General features: G+C 43.2%; 1 protein-coding gene across 1 annotated transcript in view; it reads right to left on the minus strand.

Annotated features, from left to right (window-relative positions):
• The window catches only part of OPN5 (opsin 5), a 28,534-nt gene extending 4,163 nt beyond the window's left edge, over positions 1-24,371 (minus strand). The window contains exons 1-5 of the mRNA XM_074988998.1: positions 24,206-24,371; positions 11,287-11,406; positions 8,062-8,232; positions 5,110-5,444; positions 1,968-2,197 (exon numbers count right to left, since the gene is read on the minus strand). Of these exons, the coding sequence (XP_074845099.1) occupies positions 1,968-2,197; positions 5,110-5,444; positions 8,062-8,232; positions 11,287-11,406; positions 24,206-24,335 (986 nt within the window). The 5' untranslated portion in view covers positions 24,336-24,371. The remainder of the gene's footprint in view (positions 1-1,967; positions 2,198-5,109; positions 5,445-8,061; positions 8,233-11,286; positions 11,407-24,205) is intronic.
• Between the last annotated feature and the right edge of the window lie 549 nt (positions 24,372-24,920).

Consider the following 24,920-nt stretch of genomic DNA (forward strand, 5'->3'; position numbering starts at 1 on the left):
ATGGTGGGCTGGTCCAGCTGCTGGCTGCAGGAGCTGTGGAGACAGAAGAGGAACGGGGAATGGGCCATTAGTCCCAGATGCAGAATCCCATGTCCCAGACCACCCACCCCCACTGTCCTCGGGGCCCTGTGATGCCCACATCCCGGGGTTCCTCGCACAGGTGCCAAGGGCACGGGTTCCCTCCTGCTGCCCTCTGGTCCCTCCATAGCCAGCCGGCCTGTGGTGCTTTCCCAGCCATGTGGTGCTGAGTGATACACTTCGCCCCCCTCAGTCCCAGGGAGTGTAGCCAACCCAGGTCCACGTGCACTGGGGCTGGCAGCCATGTGAGAGTCCTGCAGCCACTCCTGGCGGGACCCGCCGCCCCCTCCCCAGGCCCTGGGGTGGCTGACATGCACACCACCTACCTGTGGATCTCTCCAGGAGGTCAGGTGAGGCATGGGCACACGGGGTTTGGCTGGACAGCCTGGACAGGATGTCGATGATGAGAGCCCCCTCACTTGAGCTTTCGTCATCGCTGCTGAGGTCGAGTCACCATGCCATCCGCAGGCACCTGGTGCTGGCTGCCCATCGCAGGTACTCCTCACCCTCCGTGGTCATCTCCAGCTCAGTATTGGGCTTGGCCGTGTCCAGCACGATGACTGGGGTCTGGCCTCCTTGGGCTCCAGAAGGGGGTGGAGCTCCTTATAGTAGGGGCAGCTTGTGGGGGCTGCCCCCAACTGCCCGTCTGCATCCCAGGCCTTGCAATACCCATGGCACAGTTCTTTGGCTTTTGACCGGACCTGGTCTGGGGTGCAGGTGGGCTGGCCACGGCCGTTCAGGCCCTTCAACAGCCACTCTAAGGCCATGGTGTTGTGGCGCAAGACCCTTGTTTGGTGGAGGACCTCTCATCCTCCCATAGGAGAGGAGGTCCAGGAGCTCAGCCTCCATGCATGAGGGGGCCTGGCACTTCAGGGCCTGGCTTGCCTTCTGGGAGGGCTCCCACTGTCCTTGGGGGGCCCCTGGGGTGGGCAGGGGTCAGGGTGGCTGGCCATGGGGCCAGGGAGGGTGAGAGGCTGGCTGGGGCGTCTCAGGAGCTGGCAAGCTGAAGAGCAGTGTGGGCTCCTGGCTGCCTGCCCACTCTCAGCTTCCTGCCTGAGGTTTGTGGGAGCCTGCATCTTTAAATGCAGCCAGACGCTGGAGCCATAGAGCTCCGCTTATGCTCAGCACCGCTGCCTGCCAGCTGATCACTGCCATGGAGGACTCCCTCTTTCGAAATAGCCATCTGCGGAGCATCCACACGTGCTCTTTCAAAACAATCTTTCAAAGTGCGCCGCTTTTCCCACTGCGGGAACAGAAGCCCAGCTTCGACACAACGTCCCCATTCTTTCAGCGCTACTTTCAAAAGATTGCAGGGTGTGTGTAGACACTCCCACGGGTTATTTCGAAAGAAGGCCGTCTTCTGAGCTTCATCTCGAATGTACTTGTTAGGGTAGACACGGCCTCTGTGAAAAAAACCACCTGAATTTACGGCTCAGTCCTGAAGGTGCTGAGAGCACACAGCTCCCACTGACTTCCGAGGGAAGTGAGGGCATTCAGTACTTTGCAGTCCTCAGTGCTTTTCTTAGTTAGGACTGAAAGATTATGTGTCTGGTTCAAAGCCCATTGAAGTTAGCAGGAGTCTTTCTGCTCATTTGAATGGTCTTTGAATCAGAACCTACATAGACTAATTCTGTGTGTCAGATGACAAGCAGGTCACCAGTTAAAGTCCAGAAGATATTGTCTCTAGATCCTATAGTGCATTCATAGGGAGTTGTAAAACTTTTGTATGATATATCCAGTATTGGCCACCAATTTAAGAAAAGCAATTAGGGCAGGTGGACCTTTCCTGTATTCCTGGACTACAGTGCTTATTCTGTAAAGATTAAGTAAGGAAATGAGTATCCAAAAGTTAAAATGCTTAAGGTCTATCCATTTTTTCCAGCATTTACCTGGATTTCTTGAAGGAGCTCTTCTTCTGCAACGAGCGGCAACAGGAAAATTTAAAATCAATGACCTGGTAAATAATTGGATTGTACATAGCTGCCGACTTTGCAAGCAAGGTGGGTACGACTGAAACATGAATGGGCACTGAGTCTGGCTGTCCGAAAGCTGACCACACGGATACCACGGCATATGGAATCCAGGCAATTAGAAATCCTGCACAGATCAACATTGCCACCTTGTGAGAATAAAAAGAAAGGAGAGAAAAGTCACTTAACTGGTCATTTTACATCACACTGCACCATACACATATTTCCCAGTGCTGCAGAAAATGTTAGGGTGAATAGAACAGAATGGGAAAATGATCCTGTGTCAGATACAGTCTGCCATTAGAACCAATGCTGTAATTCATTTCACTTTTCCTTCTATCTCCAGCTGCACTTCTGCCTGACATATGTAGAACAAATAGGAATTCTGTTGGCCCAGATTGCTCCATGAGCTCATTAGGCCAGACTAAGAGTGAATAAACTGAACAAAATGCAAGTGAGTTCTGATTCTTTAACATTAAATGAAATGAGTAGTTACCACATACATATAAATATAGAGAGAGACATTAAAAAGGATATTTACCCATATCCTTTATCAAAAAAACAAACAAAAAAATCCAAAAAACAAAATAACAAAAAAAAAAACATTGTTCCTGGAAATTTAACACCAAGCAAAACTATTTGAAATGTCGAAGTCCTGGATAACATCAAAATGATTCAGATCTACATCAGTCTGCAATCTACAAAAACAGTCCATGGATATCCCCAGCCCTATTTTGTGGATTTGAAGAGTTCTAAACATGAGCTCCCACTGTGGCACTGTGGCTGAAAAAGCTAATGCAAGTCTGGAATGCATAAATAGGGGAATCTTGAGTATGAATAGATATGTTATTTTACCCCTAAATTTGACAAGGGTACAACTGAGCGTGGACCACTGTGTCCAGTTCTGGTGTCTACAATTCAAGACGGATGTTAATAAATTGAAGAGGATTCAGAGAAGAGTCACGTGAATAATTAAGAGATTGGAAAACAAATCTTACAGCGATATATTCAAAGAGCTCAATCAATGTATCTTAATGAACAGAAAGTTAAGGAGAGACAGGACCCCCTGACCAAATATTTAATAATTAGTTCTTTAGCCTAGCAGAGAAAAACACAACATAATCCAATGGCTGAAAATTGAAGCTAGATCAGTTCAACTGGAAATATGGCATATGTTTTTTTAACAAAGAGAGTAATTAATCTCTGAAATAATTTCCCAAGGATCATAGTGAAATCTCCATCACTGACAATTTTTAAATCAAGATTCTATGTTTTTTAAAGATTAGTTCTAGGAATTATTTTGGAGAAGTTGTGTGGCCTGACAGAAGGTCAGGCTAGGAAATCATAATGGTCCCTTCTTGCCTTAGGCTTTGGGAATCTATAAATCTATTATATGTATTGAAGCCACTTGTTTATTTCAGGTCTTTTCCAAACATGGACAGAAAATACTTATGTATTGTGCAGGTCTGTGTGTTACAAGCCCTCACCCCTACATTCATCCCCTCCAAATCCAAGTCACAGAAGATGTGATTCTAGTTCTGGAAATCTTAGCTCTTTGGCTATGTCTACACTACAGCATAAATTCAAATCTAAGGCACTTAACTCAATTATAAATTGTGGCTATAAAATGTCATTATTTCAAATTTAGGGAGCGCTACAGCCGATATTCTTACTCCAACACTCCAAGTGAGATTAATAGGAAGCTTGAATTTAAACATTTGGATTAATGGTACTGTGGAAACAGCTTCCATTTAAACCAGTTTTATTGGCCTCCAGAGGAGTCCCACATGTATCCCACAATGCCCCACAGTTGTCCGTTCTGGCTGGTTGCGTCTCTGATGATCTCCAGATGCGCAAGAAGTAAGGTAACAGAAGCCTACAAATTCAAGATTTTGGGGGCTGGCTGTTGCCATGGGAGAGACCCCCTTCTGAAAAAATGGCCATTTACTTCCTACAGGAGGGGAATGAAAGCAATGCAATGTAGGAAGATGACATTGCATACCCATACCCACTTGTGGGGTATTTTTTCCCATAAAGAACCAGTAAAAAAACCCAGAATGCTACAGGGCTGAGTGAACTGTGGAATAGCTCCCCACAATGTACTGCTACAACATCGATGTTTAGCAATTTAAAATGGCAGCACTAACTCAACTTTGTTGGGACTTTGTGGGGAGGTGAGGATACTCAAATTCAAATTTATAAAACCCAGAGTTACAAAACTGATTTTAATAAAATCAAATTGATCTCCTACTGTAGACATAGCCCAAGGACTCAAACTTTAGAGACTGATGCTTTTAGCTCTGGAAGTTCCAGTTCAATATTCTTGCACAAGATAATAGCTGTCATGCTTCCCAGACAGAAAAGCAAGACAATCAGGGAAAATGCTATTATATTGCCAAGGTTCTGGTTTCTTAAAGAAAAAAAAATAGCTAAATAGCTAAATAAGGTGAAGATAACCAAAATATGTGACAACAGGAGCTTTCTTGCTATTTTGTCTAGACCTTAATTTTCATGGTGACTCTTTAATATAAAGAAAATTATATGATCACCATATGTTTTTGTTTACATATCTTCTTTGATGGAAGAGTATAGTTTGACCATATTTTTATTTCATCAGCAACAAAACCCTTCTCTTCATCTATCTATTTTTATGTCCACCTTCAAACTAATTCCTGAGTGTCTCAGAAACATTTGTAAATTTATCTTCATGACTACGCCTGTGAAGAAGGGAAGTGTTATTATTCCTGTTTCACAGATGCAGAAACTGAGGCACAGAACAATTAAATGATTGGTCCAAAGTCACACCACTTTAAATTGTATCCATCTCTATTGCCATTGTCTAACTGTCTCAAACACAATATTATCCTTCTTTGAACTGTGCCACCTTCATCTTGTCTGATATATGGAGAATAAAGACTGCAACTAACATTGTAGGTCACCCCAGTCTTGTGCTTATGACACACAAGAACTATATTCTAAACCAATTATAGGTCCATGGTTCTCTCTGCCTGTTTTTATGGTCAAACGGTACCAAATTTTTTCGCAAATGTCTTCTACCTACCTTAGTCAATTTCATTTCCAGTACATGACTGCTTTGAACCCTGGTGTCGAAATGAGCAACTTCTTTGGCAGATGACTTGACTTTTGCAATGATCTTCACATAGGAAAACACAATCACGGCAGTGGGGAGCACAAGGCAGAAGAAAAGAATATTCAGAATAAATGCCTGTGCAGCCACTGACGACTGAGCCAGCCACCAATCCAGAGTGCACGAGGTTCCAAATGGCTCAGGAGCATAATTCCCCAAACCAGCAAATGGCACAGTGGCCCAGAACATAGCGTAGGCCCAGATTATCGTCAAGCAGATGAAGGCGTGATGTCTCTTCAGCCAGGTCCCTAGATATAATTCAACAATTATAATTGCAGATTATTTACATTTGGCTAAAGGTAACTTGAAATTCTACACCTGAAATTAAGAGCTGGTCAAACAATTTCTTGCAAACAATTTTTTGCATTTCTTACTCAGTTATTTTTTACCTGGGAATCGGGACCCTCTCTTGGTTTAGCAGGGAAGGGTAGAGAATGATCCAATGGCTGAAAGTTGAAGCTAGACAAATTCAGCCTGGACATAAGATATACTGTTTGTACAATGAGGTTAATTAATCATTGGAACAACATACCTTGTGAGGTAGCCCAATTCTACAACACTTAGACTGTGGCCACTCCACCCCTCCCTTTCAGAAGGGACATGCTAATAAGGGAGTTTGGAAGATGCTAATGAGGTGCTGATATGAATATGTAGTGTCTCATTAACATAATGGTGGCCATGCATGATTTGAAAGCACCAGCTTGGGAACGCAAGCCACCCATGTAGCTAGAGGCCTTTTGAGAGCTCCTTCTTCCTAAAATCAAACAGGAAAAAGGGGGTTTCAAAGTCTGAAGTGTCCTTTCAAATGGCCCCCAGCTACACGGGTGGCATGAGTTCTGAAAGCAGCACTTTCAAATTGCATGTGGCCACCATTATCCCAATGTGGCACTGCATATCCATATCAGCACCTCATTAGCATCTTCCGAACTGCCTTATTAACATGCCCCTTCCGAAAGGGAGGGGTAGTGTGGCCAGAGCCCTAGGGTGTCCACATTGCAACTGTGATATGCTTCCCAGCTCAGGGAGACAGACTCATGCCAGACTAAGCAGACATGGATGTTGCAGCATGGACAGTGATTTGGGTTAACCACTCCAGCCTGAACCCAGAAGTTGGCTTAGGCAGCCTTCTAATGCCACTATCTGCGTATCAACATCTCCGAGGCTATTTTTAGTATGCTAACCAATGGAGATCTAGTAGAAACCTGCCTGCACAACCTGAAAGGTGCACACTCCCCAATGCGGTGCAGACATACCCATGACGCCTTTAAAACAAGACTAGTTATATTCCTAAAAGGTGCATGCTAGCTCAACTGGAAGTTATAGGCTTGATGCAGAATGCACTTGCTGAAATTCAATGGCCTATGTTATACAAGGGGGCTGTGGCCACACTTGGCCAATTGAATATTCAGCACCTCATTAGCATTAGGACACTTCCAGCCACGGCACTTCGAAAGAGCCACTTTCAAACACTCGCGGCTTGGCGCGGCTACACAGGGGTCCTTTTCGAAAGGATCCTGCACATTTCAAAATCCCCTTATTCCCCGCCACTGAGTGGAATAAGGGGATTTCAAAATGTGTGGGGTCCTGTCGAAAAGGACTCCCTTGTAGCCTCCCTGAGCCACGAGTGTTCGAAAGCGACAATTTCGAAGTGCCACGACCAGAAGCGTGCTAATGCTAATGAGGCGCTGAATATTCAATTCAGCGCCTCAGTAGTAATTTTTGAAATGGCCATTTGCATGGCCATTTTGAAGTTTTGGCCCAGTGTGGCAACAGCTGGGGTCAGACGAGATGATCAGAATGGTCTGTTTAAACTTAAAAAAATCTCTGTTTCTCAGTTACTTCTCTCCATACCCTGAATGATTAAATGATTAATCTGAATGATTAAATCTAAATTATTTAATCTAAATGATTAAACTGAAATAACTATTAAAATCTAAATTCACTAATTTACTCATCATCATTTATATGATTTATTTTATTATAATCGTTACTTGAATTCTGAAAAAGGACTAACCAGAGTAGTCAGTTTTCTTCTTATTCTTGTTCACTTCCTGGGGGTGGGGTATTAGCCCCATGCTTTGGTGTTTGGGTTACAAACATTGCAAAAAAATTATTTAATGACTGATGTGTTTAAATGAACATGAAAGTATTTCTGCTGATGCTAGATTTTGTAAACTAAATTACTGTTTGGGCCTAACCTGCCCTCCAGAGACATTCCCATAAACATAATTTAAATACAATTCAGCTTTACGCTTCTAAACCAGTCTCCAGTGAAGATCATTTAGACCTTTTCCATCCCATGCTTTTCAGTCCATTGGGCTGCTCACTTTCTCTGATCACTTATCAGCTGTCATGTGACCTAAGTCCTCCCAGTTCAAATTAATTTTTTTATGTCACTGATAATCATAAGCTTCCAAGTCATCCCAGGTCTACCCCTCTTTCTTGTTGGATTTTCTGGGATTCAACTGGGAGCCATAATCAACAGTTGATTATGATCCATTCATAACACATGTCCTAGTCATTGCTGTTTTTTCTTACAAATTATTTGTGATACAGACCTCACCTTGGCCATTTTTTTTTAACCTCATGGTTCATTTTCCCCTCATTGCTTATATTCTCCACAAGCCCTCAAGATGAAATGCATCTAACTTCTGAATAGGTGTTTTCTTGGTTGCCAGTTTCACTGCCATAAGTTGCTATGGCTACAACGATGACTGAATAGATGATTAGTTTTCTATGTAAGGACACAGTCTTAAGTTTCCAAATGTTCCCAAGTTCACTGAAGTCTGCATTTGTGCTGTCAATCTTTATTTTTAGGAAGAGAAAATAGTGATCGTGTCACTCGGTGCAAATTTTCCTTCTTACCGTAAGTTAAGTGACAGATTTTCAGGTATCTGTCCAGGCTGACTGCTGTCATGGTGATCAGGCTCCCACAGCCAAAGAAGAAGCCAGCCCATCCATACCAGCGGCAGCCCATCCAGCCAAACACCCATCGGTGAGAGAAGAAAGAAATTATAGTGAACGGCTTTCCTACAACTACAAAGAGGGGGGAAAAGGGGTCGTTGGAAAAGCTGATGCTGTCAAAACAATTTTTTGAAAGAAGAAAATTACTTTTACTCAATGGGATACTGAAGGGAGATAAGTGATAATGTTGGCATCTTTAAACACAGATTAGAGCAATGGTTTGCAGCCAGGGGGGACACATACCTCTGGGAGCAGGCAGAGATCTTTCAAGGGGGTACAACAACTCATTTAGATTATTTGCCTATTTTTAGGCTGCATGAAAAGCGCTAGCAAAGCTAAAACTAATTAAACTTTCATACAAATAGCTTGCTTCCACTGCTCCGTATATTATGTATTTAAATGCAATCACAACATTTATAGTCTAATAATTATATGGTAAAAGGGGAAAGTCAGCAATTTTTCAGTAATAGTGTTCGGTGCCATTTTCTATAGTTCTTTATATCTTATTTTGTCAGCAAGTAGTTTTTAAGTGAGGTGAATCCTGGTGGTACAGAAGATAAATCAGACTCATAAATGGGGTAAAAACAAGAAGTCCTGTGGCACCTCATAGACTCTTTTAGTCTATAAGATGTTACAGGACTTCTTGTTGGTTTTGAAGATACAGACTAACACAGCTGCCTCCCTGATAAATGGCATAAAGGACTTTGGAAAGGTTGAGAAACAATTTTTAACCAGGAGTGTGAACAAATTTGCCAAAAGTTTCATAATTTCCAGTGAATAAACTGTTCATCAAGAAATTTCACCCTGCATTAATCGCAGCATCACATAAGCCGAAATATCACATTAATTCTTTGTTGCAAAGAATTCACTCAACACTACTTACAGATCTTTTGCACAAAGATAAACTGAGGCATAGGGAGATTAACTTGGTCCAACCCCATATACTGTATGTCTGAGAAGGCGAAATAGAACTTAGAAGTCCCGATCATAAGATGCACATGCTGGAGGTTCAGCAACAAAGGGTCCTGTGGCACCTTGTAGACTAACAGAAAAGTTTTGAGCATGAGCTTTCGTGAGCACAGACACTTCATCAGATGCTTAAAAATTTGTTGCTGTTACAGATCCAGACTAACACGGCTACCCCTCCGATACTTGATGCTGTAGGTTGTACATTACTAGCGCGCGTTATCCAGTAGGTGGCGTCAGAAATAAATGCATGTTCATGAAAACAATCCAAGGCACCAGCAAACTGATATTTTACTATTAAATGGATTGTATTCATAGGGCCTGACTCAAGTATGAGATAGGCAAGAAACAACTCCAACCTGGATTTCATTAGCTGCCTTTCTAAGTGCTACAGATGGAAAATATCTAGTGAATAATTCTAAGGGATTTATTCTGATCTAGAGCAGACATTTTTATGCTAACACTCTTACAAACAAACCCCAGCAAAAACTTATGTGTATATCCGTAGGCTGATCACTCAGACAGAATACATCCTCTTGCACAGCAACAAAGGGTCCTGTGGCGCCTTATAGACTAACAGAAAAGTTTTGAGCATGAGCTTTTGTGAGCACAGACTCACTTCATCAGATGCTGCACCTGATGAAGTGAGTCTGTGCTCACAAAAGCTCATGCTCGAAACTTTTCTGTTAGTCTATAAGGTGCCACAGGACCCTTTGTTGCTGTTACAGATCCAGACTAACACGGCTACCCCTCCGATACTTGACATCATCTTGCACAGATTCTCAGTCCCAAACACACCATTCCCTGGAAAGCATAACAACAGCAACTTTTCTTTATAAAGTGTATTAACAAATGAGAGATACCAGAACAGAGCTCTAACAAAGTTTTCACATGGGCTGTTCCTATACCACACTGATTTGTAGTCAGCTGAGTGAATGTCACGTGTGTCCCCCAGTGGATTCCCTTATGCCTCTGCAGGCCAAGTTGGTTTTTTTCAAAGTTCTTCTTTTTTTCAAAATTTCACAGTTCTTCTCCCCGTGTGTGTATAAGTCTCATGAGTTTAACAAAAATTCCACGAGCATCAGAGTAAACATGAAATATCACAAAGAGCTAGCCACCTCTGCAATTTTACACCTCTCCTAAATGATGTCTGTCCTCATCCCTGAGTATATTCCGATTCAGAGTTGGGCATATGGGTCTTTTCATAGATTGCTGCTTCTTTACAGGCTGCAAAAGACAGCAGAGCATGGCTTTTTACAGGAAGGGAAAGAGGTGGTGTCTCATTCTTAGAAGGGTAACAATGAGAAAACTGTCAGAGGCATAGGTGAGTTAGTCTGTGTCTTCAAAAACAACAAGTCCTGTGGCACCTTATAGACTAACAGATGCATGATGCATCTGATGAAACAGGTCTTTGTCCACGAAAACTTACGCTTCAAGATATGTGTTAGTGTATAAGGTGCCACAGGACTTCTTGGTGTATTAGAAAACTATTAGACATGAAGATCTCAGCACCCTTAACATTACCTCCCCCTCATGCTCTGGGGTTTGTTCAGTATGTGTTTTTTTCACTTGTATTACTTGGGAGAGCTAAACAGTATTCTTTAACTGTTTTGTATTGATCTCTCCAAATTGTATAACATGAGCCTTGGAGATTAGACCCTGCATTGATGTCAGTGAGATGGCTGCCTGATTTGGGAGTGCTGGAATAAGTCACATGTCTCTTCACTTTCATTCTCTTCCAGAGGATTTGCTTAGGTTGAATGGATAACAAGTGCAAAAAAAAATCAGGAGAGAGGTATGGGGTAATAGGTACCTATATAAGAAAATGTGCAAGTGTTGGGACAGCCCCTGTAAAAAATGGAATATCTGGTAACCCTAGTTTTGCTCCTCCCTAAAACTGCTCTCTAATACTCTTTCCTACCTTTTTTTATTTTCAGTGTGGAAGCAATTGAACAAAATCATTATGGGATGAATTCTGCGAACACAAGCACATCCAGGACTCCTAGAGTCACAACCTGGGGTGGGATTTGGCCTCCTGTATCATGGCCAAATTAATTAATTGATTGACTGATTGATTTGACCGTGACACGAGGCCAAATATTAATTAAATAATGAATTAATGGCAAGGAAAGTAAAAGAAGAAATAGAACACTGAATTACCTGAAATCCCGAAGTCACACACTGCTAAATTGACAGTCATTATCTCAGCAGGCCTTAGCTTCTTTTTCCGTTTCAAGGACATGAAAATAACATAGCCGTTTCCAATAGCTGAAAGAACCCCTGTAATAAAAACATCAAAACAAACCACATGTAAAGAAAATTCCTCAGAAATGCTTCCACACAATTCTTTGGCACAAAAGTGTCTTTATTTTCATTCTGAGCTTCACCGTACCAGAGAAAAGTCAACAAGCTAGAAGGAATTCAGAGAAGAGTAACAAAGATGAGTACAGTCTGCGTGGATGGAATTAAGGAACAATAATATGGAAGGCTGTAAATCAAAGAAACAGAAACACTGCGTGACAGTGAGTTAAAATTGACAGGTTGGAATTAGGTATGGGAAAATTTAGACGCAACATCCAAAAAAAGTGTCCTGTGAGATGATAGGCTACGGAAAAGTGAGGTGCTACCTCATGTAAATCTTCACAGAACAAATTCTGAAGATATACCGTGCTCACTTCAATCCTATTTGGGGAATTGCTGTGATAGGAGGAAAAATCATGCTTTGGGGAAGAGAGGCACTATTTGAACTACTGGTCTATCCAGTGGGTGGAGGAATGAGGAGGAAAATGGCAGCTATCCATTGGAACATGGAACATCTGAACATGGTGGGCAACTGGAAAATTAGAGCTGCTTCGGAAGGAGATGGAGAGATACCGATGTGATACACTTGGACAGGTAGAGATGCATTGGATGGCATTGGGAGAGATATGTGGTTGTGAAGCTATTTGGTCGGGTAACAAAATGACACATGAGGCAGGAATCAGATTCTTTCTTAGCAAAAGAGCTAGAGAAGCATTATTAGCATACAAACCAGTGAGTGCAAGAATGATGGTAGCAAGAGTCAAAGCAAAACCGTTCAACATCTCAGTCATTCAGATTTTTGCAACCATGTCAAACAGTACAGAGGAAGAGATTGAGTTATTCTATAAAGACTTGACAAAGACACTGGAGAAAATACTGAAGAGAGGTGTGTTCATCAGAGGAGATTGGAAAGAGAAGGTTGGAAAAGATAATGAAGGTTGGGAGAGAATCATGGGAAGGTTTGGATACAGAGAAAGAAATGAATGAGGTGAGAAACTACTAGAGTTTGCTATGGCTCTTGAGATGGTGATCTGCAATACAAGATTCTAACAAAAGGAATGTTGGAAGTAGAAATGGTGATTGAATGATGGGAAGTCCAAGACCATGACAGATATAATTTTGATAAGAAGAAGATGGTTAACAGTACAGCAGTGCCAAACCTTACATGGAGCGGATATAGTCTCAGACCACAGTCTCATGATCACATACATCAAAATAAAACTCAAGAGAAAGTGTAAGACAAGGTTTAAGAAGAGAAGAGACACAACAAGGCAAGGCGAGGAAGAAATAGGAAATGCATACAGAGCAGTGCTTGAAAAGAAGATTAGGAAGCAGCCACAGAGAAAGACCTAGATAAGAGAGTCGAAGGGACAGCCACAGCAATAGAAGAAGCAATTGAGCAGACTGTTCCAGAAGAAGAGAAGATGAATAAGAAGTGGATTACACAGAAGACACTGAAGTTGGTCCAAGAGAAGAGAGCATTGAAGATCAGAAGGGATGTTTCTGAGAGGGTGGAACACCAATATAGGGTGAAATGCAATGAGGTAAGGAAAGCAGTCAGAAAGGATAAGGCAAAATGGTAAGAGGAGCAGTGTGAAGCTATAGAGAGGTATTACAGTGAATGTAAGACCAGAGAGGTGTACAAAATGACTAGGAATATTAATAGGAAGTGGCAACAAAAGCAGATGGAGATCAAAGACAAGAATGAAGAGCTGCTCATGAACAATGAGAAAATTGTGCAACAATGGACAAGATATTGCACCAATCTACACAAATCACAGTTGGACCCCAGTGTCTCAGAGAGACTAATCGAAGAACTGAAAGAGATATCTCCACTAAGCATTGAGAGTGAGACCGATATTTCAAAGGAGGCAGTAGAAAGAGCAGTGAAATGACAAAAGAACAAGAGCCCTGGAAATGATAAGATCACAGGAGAGATGATCAAATACAGTGGAGAAAGTGTGACTCAGGAAAAACACTGACTATGTAATATAGCATGCAAAGAAGGGAAGGCACCTCAGGAACAGACAATATTCGTGCTAGTCACCTTTTACATGAAAGTAACAGAGAAGGAGCTATGTTCGTCTATATACTATAAAAACAAAAAAGCAGTCAAGTAGCAGTTTAAAGACTAACAAAAGAATTTATTAGGTAAGCTTTCAAGGGACAGATCCTGAAGAAATGGGTCTGTCCCACGAAAGCTCACCTAATAAATTCTTATGTTAGTTTTTAAAGTGCTACTTGACTGCTTTTTTTGTTTCAATATAGATGAAAGGAAGTATATTAGAGTGCAAGAACTACAAAACACTTGCCCTAACAAGTGATCTAGTCAAAGTGCTGATGATGATACTGATGGAGAGACTAAGATCGCAGATAGAAGAACATCTAGCAGACAGATAAGCAGGGTTCAGGAAAGAAGGAAGCACCATACAGCAGATATTGGAACTAAGATTGACAGCGGAGAAAGCATGATGAACAAACAAGACTATCTCCACTTGCTTCATCAATTTTCAGAAGGCATTTGAGAGCATAGATCAGGAAGTGACTTGGGCAGTGCTGTACTGGTGTGGAGTGGATAGCAGACTGATACTATCATTGAAGGATATCAATAGCAACGCAGAGGCAGCAGTGAGAATGTGTGGGGAGATGGGAAGTTGGTTTAGAATGAGTAGAGGTATGAGACAAGGAGATCAGCTACCGCTGGGTATCTTCATCATGCCTCTAGAGAGAACAATGGACAAAATCAAGGAAGAAGTAGAGGGATATCTGTTCATGGGTAAAGAATTAACAACATGAGGTGCACAGATGATATACTTATCATTGAGGAAGATGAGGAGAAGCTAGCGAAAATGGTGCAGTGCTAAATGAGGAAGGGAAACAGTACAGACTGATTATGAACATCGGTAAAACAAAAATAATGGTATTTGGAGATAAGGAAATAGGAAGGAAGATCAATGTAGATGGGATTGAACAAGAGAACGTAAAGAAGTTTATATATCTGAGGAGCAACATAACTTATGATCTAGACTGTAAGAAGGAAATAAAGACTAGAATAGCGAAAGCAAGACCAAGTTTGAAGGTGGTGGATAAGATCTGGAAAAGTAAAGTGATTAGCTTAGGAACGAAGCTGAGCATCTTCAAAATGTGTGTATTCAGCAGCGTGTTGTATGGATGTGAGACATGGGTGATAATGAAAGAGTCAAAGAGAAGAATATTGGCGTTTGAGAGGAGTTGTTATAGAAAGATCCTGAGAATAGGATGGATGCAGAAGGTCACCAATGAGGAACTATATAGGAAGATACAGCCAAAGCAGAACCTGCTGCAGAAGGTTATACAATACAAGTTACAGCTATTCAGGCATATTTGAAGAAAGAATGACAAACGAAAAATCAAGACCTTGGTATCTGGTATAAAGGATGGTTTGAATAAGAGAGGCAGACCCCACAGATAATGGGTAGATGATATAGTAGCTTGATGCAGAGTACTTTACTCTCTGTATCTGGGTCTGGTCCTACTTCCCTACCCCAGTTGTCCTGGACTAAGTGCCCTTCTCTAACCCTCCTGCTCAAGTAATTTAGTCTCTGACAATGGCAAGCAATTGAGACTATGGGCTGGTGGTTATGGCACTCATCTAGTCACAACATAAGAACGGCCAACCCGGGTCAGAACAGTGGCCGAGCTAGCCTGGTATCCTGCCTTCTGACAGAGGTCACTGCCAGAAGATTTGGAGGGAATGGACCAGAGATGCAAATAGGCCAGTGCAGTGCTTCACTAAAAGGTGGCTGCCGGACCAGTCTGTACATGGCCCTGATGGTTGGGGTCCAGTTTCACTGCTGTGGCAGCGCTTCACTGCGGGGGCAAAAAGAGAAGCAACATTAAAGCACTGCCATGGCAACCCTGCCAAGACCTAACTAGCAGGACTGCCCAGAGGGGAGAAGCAAAAGGGGCGGCTGCCATGGGGTGTGGGGATTTAAAAAGCTCAGGACCTCCAGCTGCCAGAGCAGCAGCTGGAAGCCCTGGGCCCTTCAAATTGCTACTGGAACCCGAGGGCTCGCAGCTTCCATTGCTGCAGCCCCAGGCCATAAAATACTGACTTGGGAGGGGGGGTCTACCACAGCCCAGCCCTTTCCACACAGGCTGAGCCTCTCCCAGGGGCCTAGAACCAACAGCCCCTTGCTTAGGGCACCAGGCTCAGTGCAGAGCACTCTGCTAATTCCCAGAATCTACTTTCTTCCCTGAAATGGACAGAACAGGGCAACGAATGAGTGCTCAACTCCTTGTTCCACTGGCTGTTAAATTATTTATATGAAGTGGATCAGCTTCAAGAAGAGAAATGACAAGGGCTCCATCCAAGAGGATCACATAATCCGGGAGCTAGGTCAGCACCCTGCAATATGGGAAACCCAAGTTTGCTTTAGATGGAAGAATTGAATCCCAGTGTCCGCTTAGCACAGTTGTGTGCCCTAACCAATGGGCTAACAGTTATAGGGAAGGCTACCTCATGTCCCTTCCTCCAGTGCTGCCTAAAAAATCCATTTAAGATTAAATAAAATATGGTTCATTTGACCCCAAATGAATTTTTGACTCACTGACATTTTTCAGGTTTTGGATTTGGTTTGACTCCAGTCAATTTTTTTTTTCAGAACTGCCAGTGAACCAGCTCTCCCCACCTCCCCACAGACTCAAAAAAAAAAAAAAGAGCAATTAATTCCACAACTCTGGTCTATATAATTTGCTTATGTAGATAAAACCAGAGATAGGAATCCCTTCCCTCACATTGGATGGAACACCTCTGGGCAGATGTCAACTATCAATAGCATTTGAGCCTCACTATGGCTGTGTCTACATTACCACCCCTTCCTTCAAAGGAAGGATGGTAATGAGGCTGGTTGGAGTTTACTAAGGAAGCGCTGCCGTGCATAGGCAGCACTTCATTAAGCAAATTGCCCCTCGCGGCTACTCCAAAGTTTTAAACTTCGAAGTACCTGCACACATCTAGCTGCAGCGCACCCTGTATCTTGAAGTGCCGGGGTATCTTCAAAGTCCCCTTACTTCTCAAAACTTCGAGGTACTGGTGGGTGCACCGCAGCTAGCTGTGTGCCGGTACTTCGAAGTTTAAAACTTTGGAGTTGCCGTGGGGGGCAATTTGCTTAATGAAGTGCTGCCTATGTACAGCAGCACTTCATTAGTAAACTCCGAACAGCCTCATTACCATCCTTTCCTTCAAAGGAAGGTGGTAATGTAGACACAGCCTATAAATTGTTAGAATAACAATTTAGTTCAGGCAATAAGTCTTTCCTTTCTCTTCATCCTTTAATCCTTGCTACCCCTTTTCTCCTGCGGGTGTGTGTGCAACATACTAATGACATTCATTGTCCTTGTCTCAACCACAAAGAATGTAACTAGAACTTTGTTTAATTTCACTAAACACCATAATAGTAAGAGTTAGGGGAATATGTCTCTGAAATTACATCAGTTACTTAATATCACATGAGGGAAAGTCCTGTGGTGACCTTTAGATCTATTTTATTGTGTATGACTGACAAAGCGCAGAATCTAATTACAATTTTCCTCTGGGGTTTGCTCAGTGAGTGGGATCTTATACTATTCATAAAAGCTATTTTTGTCTTTCTCTGCTCACCAGCTGATCACACTAGGGCCTTGGGATGGAGCTGCTGCCCTACCATCATCTTAATTCCACTGTTATTCATAGCTGCGGGGGAAGGTGATCTCTTACATGGGAGGCCTCTAGCTAATCTTTCAGAGAGATGGACTGTACACCTCCTCTGACAGAAGATCATGAAAGAAGAAACCTTACATGCTGGTTTCACAAAACCACCAAGAAGTTTCACAAACTTGTACCATTTTCATGAACAAAGCACAAAGAGTTCAACAGTCCTCAACTAAAGAGACAGCAAAGTCTAGCAGACCATAAGTAGCTTTGCATGCCCAAAGTGTCTCCATTCAGTCACAGAATACAGCACCTCTGGCGGTGAGGAATTGCAATCTTGTTTCACCAATAGAATCTCTCACATCTGAGATGGCTTCTGTAGCCAACCAGGCTCGGGTTCCCCAGAGACGAGGCTGCACCCAGAAGGCGAGTGCTATATTTGGTTTATTGAAAGTGCGTGACACCCGCGACGGGAGCCCCGGAGACGCCGCAGTCACCTGTGGGGGAAAACCCGACGCGCCGGAGCTTCGCTTGGGGAGAGGCTCCATAACAGGCCTCCTAACACTAGCTGATAAAGCTCAACTCATTAACATAAGATTGCCTAAAATTGCCTATGCATTTCTTATCACTATCTCTTGTGGCCTACTGCCAGCGTAGCCTTGAAATCTTGGCAAGCGCGGCTTGTTCTGCAGCTGTTCCCATGGGAGTTAGTTTTGCAGCTTTCACCTTGCACAGAGTGGTCTGTTTAGATTCTCCTGAGGATTCACAGAGGGGTCGATCTGCTCTCATGAGACCATTACAAACTCTTCCCGCACCCTACAGCTTCATGGGCCATCAAAGGTAACAAGCCAGTCACAGAACCAGAATCACATTGCCCATCTGCCAAAATCTGGCCCATTCAAGGAAACAAAAGCCATTCAAACACCAACAGGAACCAGAATCACCCTCTTCATTCTGATTCTTGCCTCTCCTGTGCAGTAGAAGAATTAAAAACAACAGAGATAGTACTAATAGAGACTATCAGCATGTCTTGTATAGAGAGGAACCTGCCACACTCCCTAAAAACATACAGTAGTCCCACCAGCACTAAAGAGACCAATCACTGATGCTAGAAACCTCACAATGTATTATCCTGTATCTAGCTACCCTTTTCTAAGTAATCCGATTTAAAAGCTAGCAAGATGCAAATAGCCTCCAATGCTACCTGTGAACTGTTCATTTCCTCTCCCAGAATCCATGATCTCCCATGATACTTACATTCAACATGAACAAAGAAACAATCAACCAACAGAGATCAAGTGTGCTGGAACAATTTATATAATGGGCATGTTGAGAGCCATTGAACTACAGAATCACAGAATCATAGGGCTGGAAGGGACCTCAGGAGGTCATCTAGTCCAGCGCCCTGCTTCAAGCAGGATCAACCCCTACTAAGTCATCCCAGCCAGGACCTTGCCTAGCCAGGACTTAAAAACCTCAAAGGACGGAGAATCCACCACCTCTAGAAGTTTCCGGATCACGGGCTCTCATTATCATGAGGGACTTCAGTTACCCTGACATCTGTTGGGAGACCAATATGGCGGTACACAAGCAGTCCAGGAAATTTCTGAAGAAAGTTGGGGATCACTTCTTAGTACAAGTGCTGAAGGACCCGACCAGAGGTTGTGCGTGGCTCGACCTGCTGCTTACAAACAGGGAGGAACTAATAGAGAAGGTAGAGGTGGGTGACAACCTGGGAAGCAGTGATCGTGAGATTGTAGACTTCAGGATCCTGACCAAAGGAAGGAAAGAGAGCAGCAAATTATACACTTGGACTTCAAAAAAGCAGACTGACTCCTTCAGGAACCTGAAGGGCAGAATCCCCTGGGATGCTACCATGAAGGGAAAAGGAGTCCAGGAAAATTGTCAGTATTTTAAGGAAGCCCTATTGAAGGTGCAGAAAGAAAGCGTCCTGATGTGCAGCAAGAAAAGTAAATATGGTAGGAGACCAGACTGGCTTAACGGGGAAATCCTTGGAAAAATTAAGCACACAAAGGGAGCTTACAAAAAGTGGAAACTTGGACAGATGTCTACGGTGGGATATAAAGGTATAGCTCAAGAACGTAGGGCCGTTATCAGGAAGACAAAAGCGCAACTGGAATTGTGACTCATGGGGAATGTGAAGGATAACAAGAAAAGTTTCTACAGGCATGTTAACAAAAAGAAGGTGATCAGAGAGGGTGTGGGGCCCCTAGTGGATGAGGGAGGTAACCCAGTGACAGCTGACGTAGAGAAAGCTGAAGCACTTAATGCTTTCTTTGCCTCTGTCTTCACAAACAAGGACAGCTCCTGGACTAATGTGATAAGTGATGCATTGTGGGATGAAGATGGACAGCCTTTGGTGGGGAAAGAACAGGTTAGGAGCAATCTAAAAAAGCTAAACGTACACAAATCCATGGGCCTGGACCTAATTCATCCTAGGGTTCTGAGGGAGTTGGCGTATGTTGTTGATGAGCCCTTGGCCTTGAAAAGTCGTGGAGATCAGGCCAGATCCCGGATGACTGGAAAAAGGCAAATGCAGTGCCCATCTTTAAAAAAGGGAAGAAGGATGATCCAAGCAACTATAGGCCGGTCAGTCCTACATCAGTCTCTAGAAAAATCATGGAGGGGCTCCTCAAGGAAGTCATTTTGAGGTACATGGAGGAGGGGAGAGTGATCAGGAATAGCCAGCATGGATTCATGAAGGGCAAGTCATGCCTGACCAATCTGATTAGTTTCTACGATGAGATAACTGGCTCTGTGGATAGGGGGAAATCAATGAATGTGATTTATCTTGACTCTAGCGAAACTTTTGATATGGTCTCCCACAATATTCTTGTCAGCAAGTTGAAGGAATGTGGATTGGATAAATGGATGGTAAGATGGATAGAAAGCTGGCTTGAAGGTTGGGCCCAGAGGGTAGTGATCAACGGCTCAATGTCGGGATGGTGGTCGGTTTCTAGTGGAGTGCCCCAAGGTTTGGTTCTGGGTCCTGTTCTGTTTAACATATTTATCAATGACCTGGATGAGGGGTTGGATTGCACCCTCGGCAAGTTTGCGGATGACACTAACCTAGGGGGAGAGGTAGAGACACTGGAGGGTAGGCATAGGGTCCAGAGTGACTTAGACAAATCAGAAGACTGGGCTGCAGGAAATCTCATGAGGTTCAATAAGGACTAGTGCAGAGTCCTGCACTTGGGCCAGAAGAATCCCAAGCATTGTTACAGGCTGGGGTCCGACTGGCTCAGTAGTAGTTCTGCAGAAAAGGACCTGGGAGTTGTCGTGGACAAGAAGCTGGACATGAGTTAACAGTGTGCCATTGTAGCCAAGAAAGCTAATGGCATATTAGGTTGCATCAAGAGGAGCATTGCCAGTAGATCCAAAGAAGTGATTGTTCCTCTTTATTTGGCTTTGGTGAGGCCGCATCTGGAGTAATGTGTCCAGCTCTGGGCCCCCAGTTGTAGGAAGAATGTGGATACACTGGAGAGGATCCAGAAGAGGGCAACCAAAATAATTAGGGGGCTGGAGTGTATGACTTATGAAGAATGGTTGAGGGAATTGGGACTGTTTAGTCTGCAGAAGAGAAGAGAAGAGAAGACTGAGGGGGGACTTGATAACAGCCTTCAATTTACTGAAGGGAGGTTGCAAAGAGGCTGGAGAGAGACTGTTCACAGTGGTCAAGGATGGCAGAACATGGAACAATGGTCTCAAGTTGCAGTTGGGAAGGTCCAGGTTGAACAGTAGGGAAAACTTTTTCACTAGGAGGGTGGTGAAGCATTGGAATGGTCTACCCAGGGAAGTAGTGGAGTCTCCATCCCTGGAGGTGTTTAAGCCTCACCTTGACAAAGCCCTGGCTGGGCTGATCTGATGGGTTTGGTCCTGCTCAGAGCAGGGGGCTGGACTCAATGGCTTTTCTAGGTCTCTTTTAGCTCTATTGTTCTATGATTCTATGGTTGTAGGACTTTGAAGACTAACAAAATGATTGATTAGGTGATGAGATTTCATGGAACAGACCCACTTCTTTAGATCTGGAATTCTGTTAAAAGTAAACTGACATGACGAGAATTTAACAGAAAGACAGAAATGAAATGAAAACCAACAAATCAGCTACACAGGACAGAAGGAAAAGGGGAAGAGGGAGAAGAAATTACTTACTGCAAGTGTCTATTAAGTTAAGTGAGTTGCCTGACATCACTTCATAGATCTTCATTGAGACCAAGCCATGAAATGTCAAACCCAAGAATAAACTCCAATTCAGACGTCTCCCTGTGCAATCTTGTTCTAAAGTCTCTTTGTTCTAGGATGCAGGCCCTCAGGTCCCGGATGCTATGGCCTGCTCCATTGAAATGCCCACCGATAGGCCATGTGCATTCAGATTCCCAGTGTCTGATTTGTATCCATTCATTCCCAAGCAAAGTGACCATCCAGCCAAGTGTTTCTTGCTTAATATCCCAATTATCAGGTGACGTGGTTACTTTAGTATCAGTAATTCCCTACAGATACTGAAGATACAGTGCTCTGCTTCTTCATGGAGGCCACTTATAAAGACTCCCTCACTTCTCTTGGCCTCTATACATCTTGGTAAGAGTGCACCCACTCATGTATGATGTGCAAAGGCCAAATTTGTGGGGACCCACTTTCAGGGGATCTACTGAAGTTTTATTTGTAGAGGATTAGGGTTTGTGGGACTGGAGGTGGGAAAATTCTGGTTATGTGGCCTGATTTATTTTTTTTTCAATGAAAGTTTGCTACTGCTTTTCTTTCTGTTCATTGTATTGTATTTTTCAATTATTTCTCAAAGCTTCTTAGAGCCTGCAAGAGATCTTCCTTCTAAAGATTATAGATTGAAGTTTACATTAAATACAATAATTTTAAAAAGGTTAGGCAATGTCTTTTGGAAGGAATACTTTCAACTACTCCTACATGGTTGCTGGGATCTCACTAAATATAACTTACTCGAGAAAAAGAACTGAGGGCAATTTTGGACAACTCAGTAAGCACATCTGTTTACGTAGCATTAGAAAAAAAAAGTGCATGAGGAAGGAAAGAAACAAACAAATCACTAAAGCCAACTTCGAAATCCCCTTATTCCTCTCAGCAGATAGGAGTAAGGGGATTTCGAAGTTCCCAGCATCCTTTCAAAAAGGAGCCCTGTCTGAATGAGCCGCGTGGCAGAAAAAGTGGCAATTTCAAAGAGCCACGGCAGGTGGCATGCTAGTGAGATGCCAAATATGTATTTGAAGGCCTCATTAGCAATCTTCAAAATGGCCATTTGCATGGCAATTTCAAAGATTTGGGCTAGTACAGATGTAACCTAGGATACATAGGCCGCCTCTACACGTGCACGCTACTTCAAAGTAGCGGCGCCAACTTCGAAATAGTGCCCGTCACATCTACACGTGGCGAGCGCTATTTCGAAGTTGAAATCGACGTTAGGCGGTGAGACGTCAAAGTCGCTAACCCCATGAGGGGATGGGAATAGCGCCCTACTTCGAAGTTGAACGTCGAAGTAAGGCACGTGTAGCCAATCTGCGTCCTGCAACATCGAAATAGCGGGGTCCGCCATGGCAGCCATCAGCTGAGAGGTTGAGAGACGCTCCCTCTCCAGCCCCTGCGGGGCTCTATGGTCACCGTGTGCAGCAGCCCTTAGCCCAGGGCTTCTGGCTGCTGCTGCCGCAGCTGGGGATCCATGCTGCATGCACAGGGTCTGCAACCAGTTGTCAGCTCTGTGGATCTTGTGTTGTTTAGTGCAACTGTGTCTGGGAGGGGCCCTTTAAGGGAGCGGCTCGCTGTTGAGTCCGCCCTGTGACCCTGTCTGCAGCTGTTCCTGGCACCCTTATTTCGATGTGTGCTACTTTGGTGTGTAGACGTTCCCTCGCAGCGCCTATTTCGATGTGGTGCTGCCCAACGTCGAAGTTGAATGTCGACGTTGCCAGCCCTGGAGGACGTGTAGACGTTATTCATCAAAATAGCTTATTTCGATGTAGCGTGCATGTGTAGACATAGCCATAGAGTGGAAAAAGACTGCTGCCAAAAGTGCAATATCACAGTGTAAATCCATGGTGTATTCTTCCTGGTTCAGATGGGTTTATTTACTGAAACCAATAGACCTGTCTTGAGCACAGTACTCCATGTGAGCATACTCTCCTATAGTAACATTGTAGTAGTAACAACATGAAGAAGGGGACCCAAGAAAGGCAACAACTGTTACTCAGATCTTGAAGAGATTTTCATGACAGAAGAAATTGAAATATCAAGATTGTTTTGGGAGAAGACAAATAGGAGTGGGTCTGAAAAGGTATATGAAACTGTGAATGGTTATAAAGAAGGTGAAGTGGGAGCTCCTTGTTTTATGTGCAATACTAAATAGAAAAATGGAATATAGAATCATAGAATAGGAAGAGGCCTTGAGAGATCATCAAGTCCAATCTCCTGTCCTCTTGGCAGAACCACACACCTTCCAGATCTTCCCTGGCAGATGGGGGTCCTACCTCTCTTAAATATTTCCACTGATGGAGATTCCACAACCTCCATAGGCAACTTATTCCGGTATTTAACCATCCTGATAGTTAGGAAGTAGCTATGAAAGACAATAGGTGGAAAACCCATATGTGTATGAATGTAATTCCTCAACACATGGAATTCTTTGACATGCTGTACACTGTGGCCCAGAGCAAAGGAAGTCTGAAATATGATTGGGTGTTTGTGCCTATTTTAATTATTTATATAGTTATATTAGATAGACTTTTTAAAAAATAAAAAGCGTATAAACTCCCTATACCTTATGGTCATAAGCTAGCCATTAACTGTCCCAGAAGTATGATCAGTTTACCAAATAATTGTCCTTTAAGGGCTCTTCTACTTTCCTCTGACACATCTGGTGTTGATCACTGTCACAGATAGGATACTGGACTAGATGGATCTGTGTGGCACTACCTAAGTTTCTATGATTTAAGTTCCCCACCACGTCCTTCTTTGTATTATCTGGCGCACCACAAACATGACTGGTTGCAGTCTTCTTGGTGGGTGCCTGAGAGATCATTTAGTGACTTGCAACACCATTATAATAAGATAATTAAAGAGCCTTACCAATTACTGTTAAATAAAATCCAGCTACTAAGTCAGCTTCCCTAGACAGTTTTGAGGCAAAGGGGTCTTCATCCTGCAGGTAATGACGAAGACGGTCATCTTGGGGCAAAGTGCTGTGATTTGATTCCATGCCACTCACGTACAGATAAATAGTGTCTGCAAAGTAAAACAATAGAGACCATAATAGATTACAATTGCCACTAACTATCACAATGGTTTTTCGTGCATGTACAGAACTGTACAACCACATCACCCCATCCCATCATTGGTCTATCAGCTTTCATTTTAGGAGCCAGTTCAAAATTGTTCTCCTTGCTTTCAAAGCCTCCCCTCCCTCAATGTTTTGCTTCAGGTTACAACATGGCTTTCTCTATAAATGTAGACACTTACCAGGTTCTCAGACCGTAGTATACCTGAGCAATGTCTTTACTCTCCAACCCCTCTGTTCACATGGTAATAGACTCTTGTCTGCCCCTTCAGCCACTCACAACTCTTGGTGCAACGACTTTAACATAGGAAGTTTTTATAAATATATATATTTAGATAAATATATAGATATACATAAACCATAGTACTGATTCTACTTACACATCATATTTAGTAAGAAGTACAGGTTGAATTTCTCTAGTCCAGCACTCTCTCATCTGGCAACATCAGTAATCTACATTTTAGTTAGCTGGATGTCCAAGTTTCCTGTGGTCCCCAAAAGTTTGTT

This window comes from Carettochelys insculpta, chromosome 3 (assembly GCF_033958435.1).
Source record: "Carettochelys insculpta isolate YL-2023 chromosome 3, ASM3395843v1, whole genome shotgun sequence".
Classification (NCBI taxonomy): Eukaryota; Metazoa; Chordata; order Testudines; family Carettochelyidae; genus Carettochelys; species Carettochelys insculpta.